This window comes from Peromyscus maniculatus, chromosome 6 (genome assembly GCF_049852395.1).
Source record: "Peromyscus maniculatus bairdii isolate BWxNUB_F1_BW_parent chromosome 6, HU_Pman_BW_mat_3.1, whole genome shotgun sequence".
NCBI lineage: Eukaryota > Metazoa > Chordata > Mammalia > Rodentia > Cricetidae > Peromyscus > Peromyscus maniculatus.
The window spans coordinates 63262445-63282876 of NC_134857.1; the positions used below are offsets into that span (position 1 = coordinate 63262445).

A 20432-nucleotide genomic window follows, 5' to 3' on the forward strand; every position below is an offset into this window, starting at 1 on the left:
CCATGCTTGGCACTGTTAATTTTATCAGATTAATTTCCTTTGGCTCTACCTATATAGGCTATATATACTGACTGCTGTGATAGACCTCTAAGTTCATAAACTACACTTACAGTGCTTATACTTACACTGACAGTAAAACAAATCAGGTGTTTTGAAAAAGGACAGTAGTAAATTTAGCTTTAAAAAAACAAACTAACCAGTGACATATATACAGGTTTAAGGGCAGAGGAAAAAACACTGGACTTGATTTTATGTTCACCTTTGTAGATCCCCATTAATAATCATACTAGTATAATAAAGTAACCAGAAATACAGTTTACCTATCAATCTATGTGTGTGCAGATATTTGCGTAGTTATTTAGTATGTACACCATTGGTGTATTTATTTAGTATGTATGTACACCAAATACTGGAATTGCTTCAATCCTACATCCATTTACCTTTTTAAAGTAGTCATACAGGCATATGAAAAAAAAGAGAAGAAAAACACAGTATCAGACTATTCAAAAGCGAATATAAAGCCGGGCGGTGGTGGTGCACGCCTTTAATCCCAGCACTCGGGAGGCAGAGGCAGGCAGATCTCTGTGAGTTCGAGGCCAGCCTGGTCTCCAAAGCGAGTTCCAGGAAAGGCGCAAAGCTACACAGAGAAACCCTGTCTCGAAAAACCAAAAAAAAAAAAAGTGAATATAAATAGCTACTGTCACTGTTTCTGCAGAAGAAAATATTTCTGTGCTTTTTAGCCAGTTACTTTCAGTAAGTTCTGTCAACACTGATCTCAGAACATGAAAATAATATTCTCAGCTGACTTGATATTATATTATTACATGAAGAAAGGCAGAATGTGAGACATGGTTTCTTTGTGGCTAATTATCAAACGTTTTCATCTAAATGAAGGAAAATGTTCCCTTTAATACCGGTCATTCAATAAGCAGAATACAGTTACAGTAAAGTTAGCGATCTCAGTTGATAACAGCATAATGATTACAGGAGGACAAGAATAACCCAGATACTCTCCTGTGAATGTCACCTCAGGGGCTGCTTTTGTGGGGCTGCTGAGTCCTGACAGGCTGCTGTGCTTCCAAGGGCTCATGGTGCGCTGCAGCGGAACTGCCTGAGAGGACACGGAAAGGCTCTGTTCGGCTTACATGGTAAGCACTGTGTATGATTCTTAGTCACTTTTGTTTATCTAGAACACAGTGTTGAATGCCACGTTTTCTCAACAAGCTTCTAATGTCTTGTGTTCTCTAAATATAAACATAGTCCCACACAAACTCCATACACATTCACATGGGGATTGGAATCTAGTCAGACATCATCCACAAGCAGAATGGGATACAGATTGCAGGAAAGGTCATATATGATGCCAGGCCCATGTAGACAATGGACACTAGTCCCAAGACAGCTGAAGCAAGAGAACTCCTCTGATCACGAATGATTATCTTCACAGTCTCATGAAACTGGAAAACAAAAGTTCAGAATGTTAGCAACCATGGCTGCAAGGAAGCACTCACCCCATAGTCTAAGTCGTCTTCCAGGAATACTTTATGTTCCCTGGGATTTATGAGATAATATACAGTGTTACAGAAAAGTATAGAATGTGCCACGTAGAAGTCACACAGCATTAAAGGTTAAAGACAACATTAAACTAATACTAATTAGCATATTCTAAAACTAACCTAAGAAAGAAGTTTCTAACCTTGAGTTAAAAAATAATTAGGCAATTCTTCTACTTCAGTACCCTAAAATTTGATGATACCAGTTATATTACTTAAAGTGTAAAGAGAAATCCTGTCTCAAAAAAAAAAAAAAAGACATTTAACCGGTCTAGACTCCAGACTTCCTTCTTCATGGGAGTACCAGGGTAGCCCTGAAGATAAAGAAAATGAAGTCTTTCATATAAAGGAATAGTTGGTATTCTTCTATGTACAATATAAATGTAGTTATTTCAGTGATTGTCATCACTGCTCTATTTCTTGACAGCGATCTCTGTCCCATTGTCATTGCTAGAATTTAACAGCTGTCATTGTCATGGGAGTTTTGCTGTCCATACCAGACTCAGGATCCTTTTCTAGAGTATGGCATTGTATATGAGATGAGGTCTTACTGTATTGCTCAAGTTGACCCAGAACTCCAGGGCTTAATGGAGCTGGGAAGATTTCAAAAATCTTTACTTTTTAATGTTTATTGTTATTATTTTTAATTATATGTATGTGTGTATCTGTGTGTGGGCATGTGCACATCAGTGCAGGTACCCATGGAGTCTAGAAGCTTCAGAAACACATCTATACCCGGAGCTAGAGTTACAGGCAGTTGTGGGTGTTGAGAACCAAACTTTAGTCCTTTGTAAGAGTGGTATGAACTCTTAACTGCTGAACCATCTCTCCAGGCTTGTTTTTATGTTCTTTTTTTCCTTGATTTGAGACAGACTTTCACCATGTTATCCCTGGTTGCCTGGGACTTCCTATGTAGAAGAGGTGGGCCTTGAACTATAGGGATCCTCCTGCCTCTGCCTCTAGAGTGCTGAGGTCAAAGGTGTGCACCACTGTGCTTGACGTAATTTATAAATTATTAATGAATACAATAAGCAGTTTAATACAGTCAAGGACCTCAAGAGACTTCTCAGTTAAGGACCAACCACAGATATGGAAGTAGTCCTGTAGGATTCCAGCCTTAGCAGAGGATGACAGATGACCTTGAAGTTCTGATCTTCTGATCCTTCTATTTCTACCTCCTACAGGCATGCCTCACCACACCCAGTCACCCAATTTATACAGTTCTGAGGACCAAACCTAGTGTTTCCTGCATTCTAGGCAATTACCTAACTCAGTTATATTTCCAGTCTTAGAAATTTTGCCTTTCTAGAGATGCTTCCTGGCCTGATGGCCCAGTGGACAGAGAATAGGGGGAGGGAAAATAAGGAGGGAGAAAAAAAGAGAAGGAAAGTGAGGGAAAAGAGGAAAGAAGGAAGGACAGGAAGGAGGGGGGAAGGGAGAGACAGACACACAGAGATGGAGACAGATACACGTGCATCCACACAAATCGTACACATTCCTGTATGTAATAGAGGCAAGTTTTAGAGGGTCTTGGGAGGGCCTACCCCTTTCTGAGGAGACACTAGCAAGTTAATGGGAGAGGATATTTCACTGATCAGTTACCTGTACTCCAGTAAATAACACCCACCCATGCTCATACAAACAACCCTAACTATTGTGGTGGTTTGAATAAGAATGTCCCTCATTGGCTCATATATTTGAATGCTTAGTTGTCAGGGAGTGGCACTACATGACAAAGAATAGGAGGCATGGCCATGTTGGAGGAAGTGTGTCACTGAGGGTGGTCTTTGAGGTTTTGAAAGCCCGAGCCAGACCCAGTGACTCTCTCTTCCTTATGCCTTCAGATATGGATGTAGAACTCTCAGCTACTTCTCCAGCAACATGTCTACCTGTGTGTCACCATGCTCTCCACCACAATAACAACAAACTAACCTCTAAAACTGTAAGCAACCGCTGTGGTCACGGTATCTCTTCCCATCACCAGAACACTGACCAAGACACTAACTAAATTCTGTGAGTCACACACATTAAAAAGTAAAGAAAGTAGGAGCGGACTTGTAAAGTAGACATGGGTTAGCTGGGAGGGGTGGATAATAGAGGAGGTGTGTGGTCAAAATGCATTGTACACATGTGTGACATTGTCAATAAATTTTTTTAGAAAAAAGCATTCTTGCAAAGATTTAAAAGCTCTCTTTTAGTGCATTAGAAACTTACTTATTAGAGAGGGTATGTGTGTGTATTCAAGAGGACAACTTTGGAAGTTGGTTCCCTTCTTCCACTGTGGATTCAGACATGAGGTTTGAGCAGGGAACCTCTGTACCCACTGACTCCTCAGTGCCCTGCTAGTGTACACTGTTAGCATCAAGAAGTGTTCACCTGAGGGAAGGTGTTGGAAAAGTTTTTATAACTGAAGTTTAAGAAGAGATGGCTTATGTAAGATACAATAGCTGTGAAGATGAAAACATCATCAGTCAGAGCCAGAAGCAAATAACAGTTTGTTTCTAGAAAGTGGAAACCATGAAGCTGGAGAGATGGCTCAGCCTTTAACACATGCCGCCCTTGCAGGGGTCCCAAACTCCTCCCAGCAGTGACTGGGTAGCTCACAACTACCTGTTAACTCCATCTCCCAGGATCTCGAGTCTTTGGCCTTCAAGGAAACTTGAACTTGTGCACATATGCACACACACACACATACACGTAATTAAAATCATGAAAGGCTTGGGTGGTGGTGGCTCACACCTTTAATCCCAGCACTCGGGAGGAAGAACCAGGAGGATCTCTGTGAGTTCAAGGCCAGCCTGGGCTACTAAGTGAGTTCCAGGAAAGGTGCAAAGCTACACAGAGAAACTGTCTCGAAAAAAACCAAAAAACAAACAAAAAAAAATCAAAGTAAAAATCTTTAAAATTTGAAGTATTAAAATTTGAAGTAGAAATCATGTAGTACTAATTTCCTTTTTATAAAGAAGAAATAGAAGAAGAGGAGGAGAAGTTGTTGTTCTTAGAATTATGAATTTGGGGTGAGAATTTTTCCCCCCTGCAGGAATCTAGTCTGGGGCTGGACTGTTTGTTAGGCCATTCAAGGAAAACACAGAAACTCAGTTTCACTGGAGGCCCTACAGCTCCATGAATTAAAACATTTCTTCTCTGTTGTGAAACATACCAACATTCCCCCAAATTAGAAACTACCCAACTAATTCTCTTTGTGATTAATATTTTATTACTGGTACAAAGTACTTATACCTCCTTTGTGTAGAAATATGTAACAGTTCTACATGTATGCTATGAAAGGATAACTCAATTTGAATAGGAAAACTTTTTCCTTACAGTAATGATTGGCTTACTTTTAACTAAATCCAACGTATCTCCTTTGGTACACTTTTGGAGCCAGTGCTTGTAAATGTGGGGAAGTTCACTTCTAAACTAGAGGAGACTAGAGGAGAGAGTCTTTAATCATTGCACAGTATTCTAATTGTATTTTAATTTACCACAGAAAAATGATTCCTAAAATAAGTATTCTGGTTCAATTAAAAATCAAAAAGAAGTTTAAAATACCAATATAAAAGCAAATAGCTTTGTTCTCTGCTGTGTCAAAAATTACTTAAAATACAGATCAATTTAATCTAGACTGTAGAGTGTAGAGTCCAAAAAAAGCATCTAAACGTGAAAAATAATGCCAAAGTTTATTGTGTGATTGCCCAGGATTCCATAAAGAAAAGCAAATATTAATACTCCCCTAATAATTATAGTCAAGGCTGAGAAGGATTCAATTGCTAATAAATGTGCAGAATTAAAAACTAAGTATCATTTGTGAGTTGGGTGGTTTCTTTGGGAAATAATCTATTTCCCCTTTGGGTTTCTAGCTTATTTAACAATCATTTTCTAATACTTGTTTGGTGGTTTTTTTTTCCCCCACAGTACCCATAAAATTACCTTCCAATTTGTAGGGATGCTGAAAATGAATTGTTTTAACTAATCTCTGGGGGATTTAAAATCCAGAGTATCTTTGGAGCTAATAGCTAGGAGATGCTTAACAATGAATGAAGACTTGAAGTGGAGTTAAAGTGACCTAGGAAGAAGTCACAACACCAAGGAAAAAAATTCTCTGAGTCAAACACAGAATGTCCTCCTACCAGGAATTTTGAGCCTATTAAGCATCTAACAAGAGGAGAAAACTGGACACCTTCCTGCCAATTGCACCTCAGTCTTTCAGCCCCTCCCCCTGATCACTTGAACTATCTCTTGTGTGCAGACCAAGATGACTTGTGCAGCAGTGACAGGCAGCCCTGAGGAATCACTGAAGCATCCCGTGTGGCCACACCCTTTTACTTCACATTTTGAGATATCCTTACTGCAAGCCACACTGTGATTTATTTACCAGATCTCTCCTAGAAACACCGGACCTTTCCTTAATCTAGAATTCCTAAAACTGGTGTAGTTGGGGAGATGCCCAAAAAGATCTCAGATCTAGCCGCCCCCCCACCCTTCTCCCCACCCCCACCCCCGCATGTCTCTCCTACCTTCTCAGCCTGTGGACTGATCGGAGCGCCATATCTGCAGTGGGTCACAAAGTGTTCGCAGTTGTTCCACAGTAGGCTATAAGGGGTGAGCCCCAACTGCTGCTCAGCCCTGCATGCCACCTCCTCATTAAGCAATGACTTCTTTTTGAGAGTCTCGTCAAGGTGATTGACGAGAATGTCTGCTCCGTAGGCAAAGTCCTCTACTGTGTCCACACGGATGCTGGCCACCTTGCAAATGACTCCCGGGATAAGACGCTTGTTGGAGACCACCTTCTGAGTACGTCCCTTGTCCTTGGTCAGGGCCAACAGGATGTCGGGCATTAGATGGGCGACACGGTTGTCCCCGAGGTAGATCCCATAGTGGGTAAAATGGGTCCGTGACACTTCCAGCACATCGCCCCGGAGAAAAGAGCTGATTTCATAGGGCCGATTCCTCTCTGTGCCTCCTCCGGGAGTGCATACGCTAAAGAGCTTGAAGTTGGAGATGAGGAGTAGCTTCTCCAGGAGGAGTGACACCGCTTCCAACATCGGGTTCTTCATCCTGCAGGGACCAAAGTTTTGCGCTGGCTGCCGGGCTGTGCAAGGTGAGCTCGCCTGACAGCGGCGCTGCAGCGCTGCTCACCTGCGGACCAACACTGCGGGGGGGATTGCCTAGGGCCCGGAGAACAAGACAGCAGAGGATCTAGCGCCTAGCTCAGCCACCCCGTGCTGGGGGTCGAGAAGGGGAGGAACTAGTATCCGGTAGCCGGCAGCCCTGGGGACAGTGGTACGGACTCTTGAGGAGCGGGAGAAGTAGCGCGCCTGGGAGCGGTACTCCCAGTGCGCTCTCTCTGCCGCTCTTATAGAAGTGCAGAGGGCGGGACGAATGCGGTCACAGGCCAGAGAATAGGGATTGGGCGCGGGCGTTCTGCACCCTGACTCTTCTCCTCGAGGACTCTGCTCACTCAAGACCTTTAAACAGCCCACGTAAAAGAAAGGCCAGAGGCGTGGTCGCGCGAAAGTTTGTGCACCTATCGCAAATAGAGCTCCTTTCTGATGAGAAGCGACCACGGTATGGTTTCTAGGTGAGAACAGCTCTAAAAGGTATTGGTACCGCGGCTTACTAAAGAATTAGTAATCTCAAAAGTGCCTGCGCCGCGAATGCCTGCGGGCTCCACCAAAATTGATCTCTGTCGTTTTAGACAGAGTCCAGGTGCACTCAGATGGCACGCGGAGAAGTGGAATTGCTCGCTGTGCGTCCAGACCCCCAGCGCGAAAGATCGGAACCCTACAGTTCAGGACGCTCCAAGGCTCCAGGGCCCGTTGAGCGCGCGCCTTTCAACGGTCATCAAGAAACCCCAACGTCGTCTAGCAAAACAAGAGTTATGCCAAGTTTCCTTGATGTCAGGGTCCCAGTTTCGTGTCACTCATCCAACTGTTATGGCCTTAGGTAAAGCGCTGCCGCGCTTAGGGAAAGCTCAACGCTGGGACACAGCAGCGCAGTTCCGGCCAGCGCGCTTGCTGCGGGAACCCCGGCACAGTAGAGGTGGTGGGGGAGCTGCCAAGGGAGGCAGCAGCTGGGGCGCTGGCTCTGCTGGGCTGGGTTCTGGGTGCCCAGGCCCGCCTGGAGTTCTGTATTATGTATTATGTAAATGATTAAATCCGAGGACAAAGGCCACAAGGGCAAGCCACCCTAGCGCCACAGGGCTAAGAAGGCTAAGTTCTGGGCTAAGGCTGCAATCTCCTTTTCCCATGAAGGGACCTGGACCAGGCTGAGGCCTGAGGCCACCTCTCTATGGAGGACAGGGCCTTTGCTCCCAACCTGTCTGCTATCAGTGATCTGTCCCTGTCATGGAACTTTTGTTCATTCCACAGATGATTGTAAATCTCACTACAGTACACTTCCCACCCCCAAGGAGAAAAGTACCTCAAATGAATGAAGAGAGGAAAGTGGGAAAGAGGAGGTAGGCATGATCTTCCATCAATCCATCTGCAATCATCTTCCCTTACTGCCTACCTGTTATATGCCATGTGCTGTGCCCTGCTTGGAGGTTCAACAAAGTCAGCCTGTACTTATCTCCCACACCACCTCTCATTGTACTTCCTTTTTGCATTTGTCTAAGGCCAACGGTGCTCTTTTGAAAGGTTGTTTATACTGAGATAGTGAGAAAGGGCTAGGTGAGTTGTGGATTAACAGGAAGCCACCTTAGTTCCATCCAAAGAGCCCATGGTAGGAGACAACCAGCTCCAGAAGGTTTTCCTTTGATCTCCACATGGGTGCTATGGCACTTGCATGCACACACAATAATAAAAACGTGAAATAGACTATTTCAAGAAATTTTGTGGAAAAGAAACAGGGTCAAATGGAAGTTTTTGTTGTTTTGTTTAAATGCAGATTCTCTGAGGGGTATGAGAACATTAAAAGGGGTAAATAAAGGGGAGACAAAAAGCACATAGTAAAGAAGAACTTAACTGCTCAGCATGGTGACTGGTGCCTTCAATCTTAATATTCAGGAGACAGGCAGGCAGATCTCTGTGGGGAAGAGACAAGCCTGATCTACATTGTGACATTCAGGCCAGCCAGGGCTACACATTGAGGCCCAGTCTTAGAAAAAGAAAAAGAAAATCAGCATGACATATATTGGTGGGAAGCAATGGATTCAAAACCATAGAGAGTTAGCATCAGGGCAAAATGCAGGGCTTTGCTTGCCTGCCAGGAACAGACGAAGGAGAACAAAGTACAAGGCCTTTGGGAGGAAGGCCAAAAACTTGGAGCTAGAGGTGTAGTTCATATGAGTACATATGTGAGGATCTGGGCTCTACCTCCAGTACTAAAGAAACAAAAGATACCCACCCACCGCCTATCTTGTCCTGTAGATTCTGGAGAAGCTACACAAACCTACCAGGTGGTATTGTCATCCACCAGGCTGCAGAGGCCTGATGTTTGCTGTAGCCATGAAACTCAAGGAAATTGTTGTGGTGAAGACAGGGACAACAGTGTGCTGTTAGCTCACATTGCAGTGTTAACAGGAAAGGGAGTCCTGTGAGAGCTGCCTTCGGAGCACCCAACTTGTGCCTTGTCCACATCTATTAGAAGAGCCTTTATGTCTTTCTTCATTGGTTGACAAGCATGTCACTCTTACTAATACCAGTCTTTAGGATTAAATGAGGTATATGATGAGGAGGTGCTGATGGAGGAATCACATTAATGATAGAAATTATGGGAAAATTGGACTCTTCAAGTAACTTATCAAAAAGTACTTATTTATTTAGAGACAAGGTACAGTCAGAAGGTTTCTCTGGTCCCACCCTGTCCCACAGCCACTCAGACCCAAATAAACACCCAGGGGCTTATATTATTTACAACTTCTCAGCCATTAGCTCAGGCTTATTACTAACTAGCTCTTACACTTAAATTAACCCATAATACTTATCTATATCTAGCCACGTGGCTTGGTACCTTTTCTCAGTTCTGCCTTGACATCTTGCTTCCTCTGTGTCTGGCTGGTGACTCCTGATTCAGTCCTTCCTCTTCCCAGAATTCTCCTCATCTGCTCTAGCTACTGGCCAATCAGCATTTTATTAAACCAGTGTACAAGAACATTATTCCACAGCAACAAGATTTCATGTGTAGCCCTGGCATTGAACCACAGAGATCTGCCTGCTTCTGACACTCAAATGCTGGCATTAAAGTCATATGCCACCATACCCAGCAAAATTTTAAACAATTTTATTATATAAAATTGTTCTAATGTAGCTATTATGCTACTTAATAATAGAGTAAAATAATTATAATTTAAAGTAGATTTCTATGTATCTCTGAAGCCTATGTATTATTAAAAATTGAGCAGCTAGTTCATAAATCATCTTAAGAGACAAAAAAATTATAACAAATTTTACCAACTAAAGGACTACTAAAGTCTTTACCTTCAAGGAAACCTACAGTCAGCTTCAGGTTGGAGCACTATATATAAATAACTAGATACTATTTTTCTATTATATAGAAAATAGTTTTTTCATACAATATATTATGATTAGTGCCCCCTTCCCCAACTCATCCAAATTCCTCCCCACCTACTCTCCTACTCATATCTACACCCCTTCTATCTCTCTTAGAAAACAAATAGGCATCTAAAGAATAACAATAGATAAAATAAGATAAAACAAAAACAAATTGCAATGGAGGAAAAACAGAAGAAAAGGAGCTAAATCAAAAAGCACATGAAAGACATATAAATGTAGACACATGCACATTCACACACACAGGAATCCCATAACAACAGAAAACACATAATATTTACTCAAAGGACCTGTAAGGTTAAAAAAAAATGCCCTGACAAACCATTATGAGACTTAGGTTCCTCCGGAAGTGCCATTGTGTTTGTTTTGTGTTGGCCATCTACTGCTGGGCATGGGGCATTGCTAATTTGGATCTTCTTTCATTGCCTTTTAGTTAGTTGGCTAAGGATTTGTTAATCTTACCGATTTTCCTAAGAACAAATTCTTTGTTCTCTTGATTATTTGTAATTTGGTCTGTTTCTGTTTTATTGAGTTCAACCCTGAGTTTGATTATTTATAGCCAACTTCTCCTTTTGGAACTTATTTCTTCTTTTTACTCTAGAGCTTTCATTTGTGCTATTAAGCTATTAATATGAAATGTCTTCCAATTTATTTCTTAGGTACTTAGTGCTATGAACTTGCCTCTTAGAACCACCTTCATTGTGGCATATAAGTTTGGGTATATTGTATTTTCATCTTCATTCAATTTTAAAAAGTTTTTAATTTTTTTTTCTTGACCCTCATGGCTTTATTACCTTTACTCCGTACTGCCCATGCTACCATCCTGCTTCCTCCATCTCTGGCTGGCGACTCTCTGTGTCTCTGTCCTTCTTCTCCCAGTGTCCTTTCTTCACCCAAAATCCTGCCTACCTATTGGCTGTTCAGCTTTTTTTTTAAGCCAATCTAAGTGACAAATCTTCACAGTGTACAAAAAGATTATTCCACAACATTTCCCTTTTTGTCTAAATAAAAAGGAAAGGTTTTAACTCTAATATAATAAAACTATAAACAAGAACAATTATCACATAAGAATTATATTTACAGCATCCAGTTCATTTGTATTTGGCATATTTGGAGAAAATACTCCATTATTTATTTTATCTTCATGAGTCCAAAGCTCTGTACCTAATTTACCTTCTATCATAACTAAGGAAAACTACAACTATGACTATCTAGTCTTCAACTCCATCAAAGACCCCAGAAGGATATAATATTACCTTAGTAAAAAGGAAGTGCATAGCACACAACTTCCAAAACTAAAAGAAATGACAGAAACAGGAGGTTGCCTGGACCTGGACAGTCACCCAAGGTAAGGTTGGGGCATCCATCTTTGGCCTACAGACCTACAATATCCAACAGACTTTTCTACAAAGCAGGAATTTTGAAGGACTGTCCTGCCTAAACCTGGAAAAGTTCAGCAGTCACCTTCCTGTGTATCCTGCAGAATGTCTGGCAGACCTTTCCATGAAACAGGAATTTTGAAGGACTGTCCTGCCCTATCTTGGCGAAGTTTGGCAGCCTTTGTCCTTTGTGTCCTGCTTGTCTAGTTTGTACAGCATACTGTCAGCAGTTGAAGCAAGAGTAGTTTCTTTACCCAGTGGCTATTTTTGCCACATTGAAAGCAAACTCCATATGGTGTTTCTTCGATGTCCATCATCATCTTCTTTTAAGTAAGTTGGTGCTGCCAGGAGTAGACGGGTCTCATTGTCATGAAAGACTGAAGTTATTAAACATCTTAAATACCATATTCTGTAAATCTCTGAAGTGTTTGAAGACCACCTGTCTATCTAAAATATATCTCTATTTGACCTTGAAAACATGCCTAATATGACTACAAGTTTGACTGTTATAAGTGACTGTTAACTTGCATTTCTTTATTATCCTAAATAGTTTATAGTAATAACTTTCAAGGACTAGAAATTTACATTACATTTTTAAATGAGCTGCATAGATGTAATACCTTAAGCAAGAGTAGAAACATATGTACAGTATGTTTTAACAAAAATAACCTTAAATTTCTGTCAATATTCAAAAATATCTTAAACAAGAGTAGAAACATCTATACTGTACAACAAAAATAACATTAAATTTGTATAAATATACAAAAATCCATACCAATGTAAAATATTTGAGAGTAGTGATTGTTCAAAAGTAGAAAGGCGGAAAGCTACACAGAGAAACCCTGTCTCGAAAAACCAAAAAAAAAAAAAGAGTAGATACAACAATTCATCTTTTTATCACATCATTTCTATACTATATCCCCCCTTTACCCTTTAGAAAGAGATCCCTGAATCTAATCTCCTTTGTTTAGCTTTTTTCCTCACCATGACCAAGAACAAATTGTAACCAACCCAGACATCTATTGACAAACATCTACAACCCATTGAATGACCAAAAAACATCCACCTCACCTCTTGGCATTATGGGCTTCATGTTTTCTAGACTGCTTCCTGTTGTCTGGGAGCACTGGCATTTTTAGGAGACCCTGAGAAAATTGGGATAATGGTCAAGTCCTGGGAGAGTTAGTTGTATTATTTGTTGTCCAGTCTTTGTGCAATGGGAAAATGCAAAGTTTATCTGAAGTCCTGGCTGGAAGTACCCTGTGAGGCTGGACCATCTTAGCCAGCATTCATGTCTTGAACTGTTTTCTGCATTTCATTCTACTGTTTGTGTTTTCACAATAGCAGATTTCATTAATGGATTTATTCATACTATCTTTAAGGACTTCTGACATATTCATAATGGCTATTTTGAAGTCCCTGTCTTGTGCTCCAGCTATATTGTATTTCTCAGGGTCTGCTGTACTAGGATTGCTTTGCTCTAATGGAGACATATTATCCTGACTGTTAATGTGATTTTACACAATGCCCAGGTGTCTGGGTATGTGGGATTGGGCTGATTATAATTCTAGATGCTAACTAATATCTGGTCTTGTGTTTGTTGGGTGGGTATTCAATTCCTTGGTTTCTATTGTCCTTTCTGGTTCTTAGGAGAATATGGTGACTGTGGATTGTCTGCCTCTGAGACACTGCCACCTATGGCCACTGGGGGTCCCTGGGTAGACCTTTTTTCTGATTCTCTAGCCAGTGTGACAGTTAGACAATTCAGGAACATAGCTGAGCTCACTCATGATGTTCAACACTAAAATGGAAAGGACTCAATAAGTAGGGAAAGGAAGACACTTTTTTTAGCCTATAATTTGCCATAGTAATAGATTTCTAGAATATTTGCAAAAATGTACAACGAATTCCCACATGATCTTCATCCATATTCTCCAAATCTTGATTTACCCTTTACCTGTAGATGTGGACACATGTCTGCACATACATTTTCCCCACCTATTAGAAGGTATAACCATGATGTCCCTTCATCCCTCAACCCTTCACTGTATTCTCTCAAAGGATAAAACATTCCTTAACACAATCACACTAGAATTATCAAAGTCAGAAAATTATTAGCAGTATAATCATCTCATCTTCAGACTTCCTCAGAATTTTCTGATTGCTGTAGTAATGGCCTTTAGGGAAAAAAAGAGTCCAAATGATGCCTTGCCATCTGTTGTTATGTCTTGCTGGTGTCCTTTCACCTAAAACTGCCCTTTTCATGATATTGACATGTGGCAGAACACAGAACTACTGTTTTTTTTTCAGACATTAGTCAGTTTGTGTTTTGTGTTTCTCCATGCTGAGTTTCAGATGGTGCTTTTTTGGCAGGAATGCCACAAGAGTGGTTGTGTGTCCTTTTGAGTGTATGTTAGCTATGGATGGTGATTTTCCCAGCATCTAGGATCTGAGAAGACACCAGAGCAGCCTCGGAGTTGCTGGAGACAGGGTGATGCTTAGAATCAAACCCCAGGCTTCCTCTTTTCTTTAAGGTTTATTTATCTTAGACTATGTGTATGTGCCTTTGTGTGTTTGTGTGTGTGTGTGTGTGTATGTATGTATGTATGTATGTATGTATGTATATAGAGTATATATATGTACCATCTGCATGCAAGCACCCACAAAGGCCAGAGGTAGGTGTCAGATGCCCTGGAACTGGGATTACAGGCAGTTTTAAGCTCCCCCTTTGGGTGCTAGGAACTAACTGATTTTGATGCAAAAGCAGCAAGTGTTCTTCACTGCTGAGCCATTATCTCCAGCCCCTGAATTATCCCTCGGATTTACTTCAGTCAAGGCCACTCTATGACCTTATGATAAGATACCATTATCACCACAGCAGAGAGACAGAACCACAAGCACTGCCATCGTTGAGCGTGTACCCTAAAGTCCCTCCGTTGGGGCTAGTGGGAATGTCTCTGCCTTTTTTGCCAGTTGCATCTCTAGCTTTAGTTTCTGTATGATTTATTTTGAGCACTCAGTTGTAGACTCACTTGTGCATCCTGACCACATCCAAACAAGAACAAACCCTTAAATCTTCTCTAAATTACCTAATACCAACCAATACCAATTGTTTTGGCAATAATGTCTCTAAGGATGACCTTGAACTTTTGCTTTTCTTCATTAGTAATAATAGAAGTGGAAGTGTGTGTGTGTGAACTCAGGTCCTCCAGTGTGCAAAGCAAGTACCTTATCTGCTAAGCCATGTTGCTAGCTCATGCCCCTGATTCCTGATCCCAGTGCTTCCATATGCCAGGTGTTAGGATTTTAGGCTTGTACTGCCACAACCAATTTTATGTGGTGATTAGAAAATGCTTTATCTACTGAACTACAGCCTGAACATTTGATCTAGCTTTAAGTCTGACAGAAGACTTAAATTCATCATCTTTGAAAACAACCTTTTCACTTTGTTTTGCCATATGCACACAGATTTTTTTAATTAATCATAATCATAGCTTCCATAAAGGACAATTATTTTTTTCTCTCAAACTTTTTACTATTGAAGTCTGTGACTTCTTTTCCCATCATGCACTTTCAGCTACCAATTTTATACAGAACTGAATACATTCATTATTATTCAAACAAAGATCACATTAAGAGCAATTTCTAAGTTGTTATTTTAATAGATTCATTTTAAATAAGAGAACCTACCCTTTATGTTACTATTTCTTTTATAAATTGATGACTAATAACATAATATTAGTAATAATTAGCAATATTAGTAATAATAGTAACATAAACTGACTCATTTTTCTTTAATACATTTAATCAAGTGGAATGTGGGCTTAATAAGAAAATTGAACATTTACTGGGCTGGTATGAAGCAGACTTTCATAATGATACAATTATATTTTTGATAGTTTTAAACTTTCCTCTCTCTCTCCCTCCCTCCCTCCCTCCCTCCCTCCTTCCATCCCTCTCTCCCTCCCGCTCTCCGTGTGTGTGTGTGTGTGTGTGTGTGTGTGTGTGTGTGTGTGTGTGTGTATGTGTATGTGTGTACGTGTACATGTGAACTTGTGGAAGTCAAAGAACTACTAAGTTAATTCTCTCCTTCCACTATATGGATTCTGGGGATTGAATTCAGGTCATCGGGCTTCGAGGAAAGTAGCTTTACCTGTTGAACAGTCCCTTTCCAGCTCCATGGCTGCAGTTATATGTAAAGATATGTCAGCTTGTGAATTTCAGGTAATACAGAAACCTCCCTAGCGTGTTTTAATTTCCTCCTGTTCTGGACACGTATCTCTGCTCCGTGGTGCCTGGTGTGTATCAGTTATCCACATCAATAGAGAGCAGCGTGTAACAGGAACAATATATACTTTGGAAGCTCACAGGATAAAATAGGTCTCTGATACAGTTCAGTGGTGTAGTTCTTGCCCAGCATGTGTGAGCCCTGGAATTCCATGCCCTACACCTCAAACAAATAAACATAAGATCTGACAGAGGCCAATGCACTCATGAATCAGCTTCCATATAAATACACTTGCTCTCTCTGACACAGAGTTGTTGATTGATCCATGAATCCAACCCTTATCATCATGTATTGTTTGTGTCCTTTCTCCCCTTCTATTTAAACAATGTCTCACACTTCATATTAGCAGCATAAGAACACATTCCTATTTACTATCAGTTAAATATTCAAAGTAAGCACATGGTACATAAATTGAGTGGGAAATAAAGCCATCACTGGATTTTAGTTCTTTAAGCTCACTAAATAAGTTCAAATCAATAACATTAAAGGTCATGGTGGGAGAGGCTGGAGAGATGGCTGAATGGTTAGGAACAGGAACATTGGCTGCTCTTGTAGAGGTTCCCAGCACCCACAGATGAGGGGCCCCAGTCTATTTCCAGGGGATCCAATGCCCTCTTCTGGCTTCCTTGGGAACTTCGTGCTACTCATACTTGTATATGCAGAAATGTCACTCATACAAACATAAAATAAGAGTAAAATGAATCTTTTAAAAATTCATTTAGACTTAGACAATATCCTATGTGTAAAAGTACCTGAGTATGTATTGAGCTAATCAGTTCAGTCAATAGGTATCATTTATTGAAATGATTTAGTGATGGGTTTTAGTATTTATTCACTAGTTTTTCCTTTCAAAAGACTTGTGTTTCTGGGTGGGAGCATAACACATAATGATGAAATAATATGCTACAGTTAAAGTGATTGAGGCTAGATTCAAACCCAGGCAATTCAGCTCACAGATCTGTGGCCTTGACCCTGTGATATATCAGTCTTCCTCACCAATGGAATGCCTGTCAGCCTTGTTTGCTGTAAGGAGCAGATACTCTGCTTTGCACTGTTTCTTTTTATAAAGTTAGATGTTGATGCTTGCAAGGTATAAATAAAATGGGTCCTACATGTGGTTTGGAACTTTGCTCTGATATTGAACTGATGATATATTTGAAAGGGCTCACTCTTTTTAAAATGTCAACTATGTGTATGGGTGTTTTATCTGCATGTATGTATGTACATTGTGTATGTGTGTATGCACACGCGCGTGCACGTGCACACACACACGCACATGCACTGCCAAAGAAAGTGGCAAGAGGGTGGTCAGAAACCTTGAAATTGAAATTATAGACTTGCAGATGGTTTTCACCTGCCATGTGGGTACTGGGAACCAAACCAGATCCTCTGCAAGAGCAGCAAGTGCTCTTAACTGCTGAGATAGCACTGTAGCCCCAATGGTTCATATTTTAAAGACCAAGAATATCTTGATGAGTTTGATGCTTCTTTGAACAGAACACTGGAATTGAAAGTATTTGAGTCTCTGGTACAGTATTTCTATAGCATTCATACATTAATACCAGTATCTCCATTCTTCATGATCTGTATTTTAGCTCTCCATTTTATGAATAAGTTGTTTCTACTTTCTATCATATTTTCTCTTCTGCAGAGTGGACACTGGTGCTTTCCAGGACTCAGATGGTATGTGTGGACTTAGCCCTGACCTAGCATTTTTATGCTTAGAAAAATTAAATTTTATTTATTTATTTGAAACCGGATTTTAGTATATATTACACATTAGCTTTGAAATTGCTCTGTAGCTCGGCCTGTTCTTAAATTCAGGATCCTCCTGCCTTAGGTTCCCAAGTGCTGGGATTGTAGGTGTATACCACCTCACTTGGAGGCAATTCAACTTTCAATGGTATTTATGAGTGCTTATTTATTTAGAAGTACATTTGTCTAAAATCTCAAAGTTTACCCAGTGATATATTTTCTCTAGCAGGACTGCACTTCCTAAGCTACCCAAGCAGCACCACCAACTGGGGCCCAAGTATTGAAATGTCCAAGGCTATGGGGACATTTGTTATTCAAACCACTGCACTCACTGAACCATCTTTCAGGTCCTAGTAGTTATACTTTCCATTAACACACCAATAGAACACTGTGACTTCTATACAAGATAAATGAACCTCAAATTACTGTAATATTCAGTGTGTTTTTAAATGCCCCAAAAGAAGGGAAAACTGCTTGAAAGAAATAGTGAGCTCAGAGACATGTATTTGATTATGTTTTGAAGAAAGCAAAGTTCTTTAAAGTCAAAGTCTTACATGTTCTTTCAGGAGCTCCCTTCTTCAGCCTCACCTGTTCCTTTAGCCTCACTTAAAGTTATCCCTGTCCCCAGAGCTCAGGCTGCCTTTGCCCCATTCCCTTCTCCTCCCTGGGGTTCCTGTCCACTGCCATCTCTGTACAAAATGCCCTTTGCTTGTTTCTCAGGACACTAGCCCTAATGTGCTCTTGTGTGCTCGCTCGCATTCTCTCTCTCTCTCTCTTTCTCTCTGCCTTTCTCTTTCTCCCCTTCCACTTCTTCCCTCTTTTCCTCTCTGTCCCCATTCCTCTTTCTCCCCCTTCACTTCTCTCCCTTTCTTACCCCTCCACATATTTCTTTTTTTTCCCTAGGTCCTTTCCACCCTCTCCCTTCCTCCTCCCTTCTCTCTGCCCCTCTTTTCTTTCCTTTACTTCTTCCCTCTCCCTCCATCTCTACTTCCCTCTCACTCCTGACTCCTTCACTTCCTCTCTTGCTAACAGGCACACACACCAGACAGGGGATTGGTGCCTGCCCTCCGTGATCCTGCACAGCAATGAACTTCACTGCTCACCATCTCCCTCCCTCCCTAGAGCCTGGCCACAGTGGCTTCCCCAGTTCTATCACAGTGTCTAATATAGCCAATAATCAGTATGTATTTACTGGTCCCTGAGTGAATTGCTAGAATGAATGGCCACAAAGTTGACTCAATTGTTCTTTTCTCATTGATGTGACAAAATGCATGACCTTTGCAATGTAAAGAAGAGTCATTGTGATTCAGTTAGGGGATACAGTTCACCATGGCAGTAAGGAATGTGAAAAGGAACATGGACACATCCAGGAACATTGTATCCTGTCAGGAAGAATAATGCAGATATAGTTTTCATTCATTCTGGGACTTCATGGTCTCTGTTTCCAGGTTATTGGAATCTTGTTTTCAAAAAGGATATATTCAGAAGCAAAGAAAAAGTACAGAGTGGATACCCTGAAGGGGACCATGGGGTAAATGAGATTTGCTTAAGAGTTCCTGGTTACTGTGGGTCCAAAAAGATGTGTTAGTTGGTAGGAATGGAGTATAGGTGATTGTTTTTGTTTGTTTAGTTGCCTGCTTGCTTGCTTTTTTGATTGATAGGCTTGGGGCTTGGGCCTTTGCTCTCCTTTCATGTGCATGTTCTTTCCCCTGGTGGACCTGATTTTAATCATGAACATCCACTCATGCTAGGTATAAGGTGGTAAATAGGTTGTTTGTTTTTTAACTAAAAGCTCACTCACAGGACACAATACTACACACTCACTCAAAACAATTCTAGGCTAAACTGACCCACTGTCCCCAGTTCCCGGATACATTCCAGTATGCATTTGACCAAAAGGGAGTTACTAAGGGATTCTAAATGTTATTAGGGCAGAGTGACCATTCGCTTTGTTTAAAGAGAGATTTGCATGCAGCACAGTGCAGGTGGAAGCCCTGATTCCTAAATGTTTTCTAGATCCACAGACTGCAGCCAGAGACCAACCACTAGGCTGGTTTGAACTTCTGAGACTCAAAGCCCACCCCCATAGTGACACACTTCCTCCAACAAACCATAGTACTCCAACAAGGCCCCACCACCTAGTAGTGCTACCTCCTATGGACGTATGGGAGCCATTTTTATTTAAACCACCACAGCAGGGTCACAGGTTGCTTTAAGACCTATCATGGAATGCAGCTGCTCACAGTTAGGGTGGATCTTCCCACCCCAACTAATCTAATCCAGGTAAATCCTCACCTAATCGCCCAAAGGTTTATGTTCTGAGTGAGTCTCGATCCTAACAAGTTGACAATATCAACAGCCATGCAGAGGCTTGACTAAAAAGTGAGCCAGTGAAGACTATAAAGGACATGGAAGCGGTTTGGGCGGTTGCTGCTGCTGGCCAAATATTTCCAGTCTCATGATCCGTTGCATTTCCTGACTCTTGTGGAGGGGTGGTTAACTTTGAAACATGGATAAACACTGAGGTCCCTATTTAACATATCAAAGCAGACCTGGCCTCTGGGTTCTCCCAGCCTCCCTCAATCCCTACCTGTTAGAGGGTAGGGCTGGCATGCACTGCCCCCTACCCAGAACTCTCCAGCTCAGGGTCTGGGCTGCCCCTCCCCCAGAGGCTCTTCCCTGTATAGTGCAGACAGTTTGGTCTCCTGCCCCTTTTGTGCCTTTGTCCTCCTGGCCGCTGTACCTGATTCCTCTCTTTTGGCTCTCCTTTCCCTCCCCTTCTCCCCACATGGCTCAGGGTCATGACCACTCTGGACTCTCCCAGATGTCTGCCTCTGGCTGTGCTCTTCTTTTTATCTACAATAAACTTTCTTTTCCACCAGACCTAGGAGCAGTCATGTCCTTTCCTTTCCCTTTTATTTTTCTTCATTCATTGGTATCA

At 41.4% G+C, this 20432-nt stretch overlaps 2 protein-coding genes across 2 annotated transcripts in view; one reads left to right on the forward strand and one right to left on the reverse strand.

The window, feature by feature from the left end:
* Positions 1-20432, forward strand: part of LOC107402258 (uncharacterized) — a 45793-nt gene that overhangs the window by 20165 nt on the left and 5196 nt on the right. The window contains exon 3 of the mRNA XM_076575310.1: positions 1033-1148. The gene's annotated coding sequence lies outside the window, so the exon portion shown is untranslated. The remainder of the gene's footprint in view (positions 1-1032; positions 1149-20432) is intronic.
* Positions 890-12292, reverse strand: Lrat (lecithin retinol acyltransferase). Its single transcript, XM_006985310.4, has 2 exons — positions 6071-12292; positions 890-1457 (listed from the first exon to the last, which is right to left on the reverse strand). Exons 1-2 carry the CDS (start codon positions 6608-6610, stop codon positions 1302-1304), a joined length of 696 nt encoding a protein of 231 aa, XP_006985372.1. The 5' UTR covers positions 6611-12292; the 3' UTR covers positions 890-1301.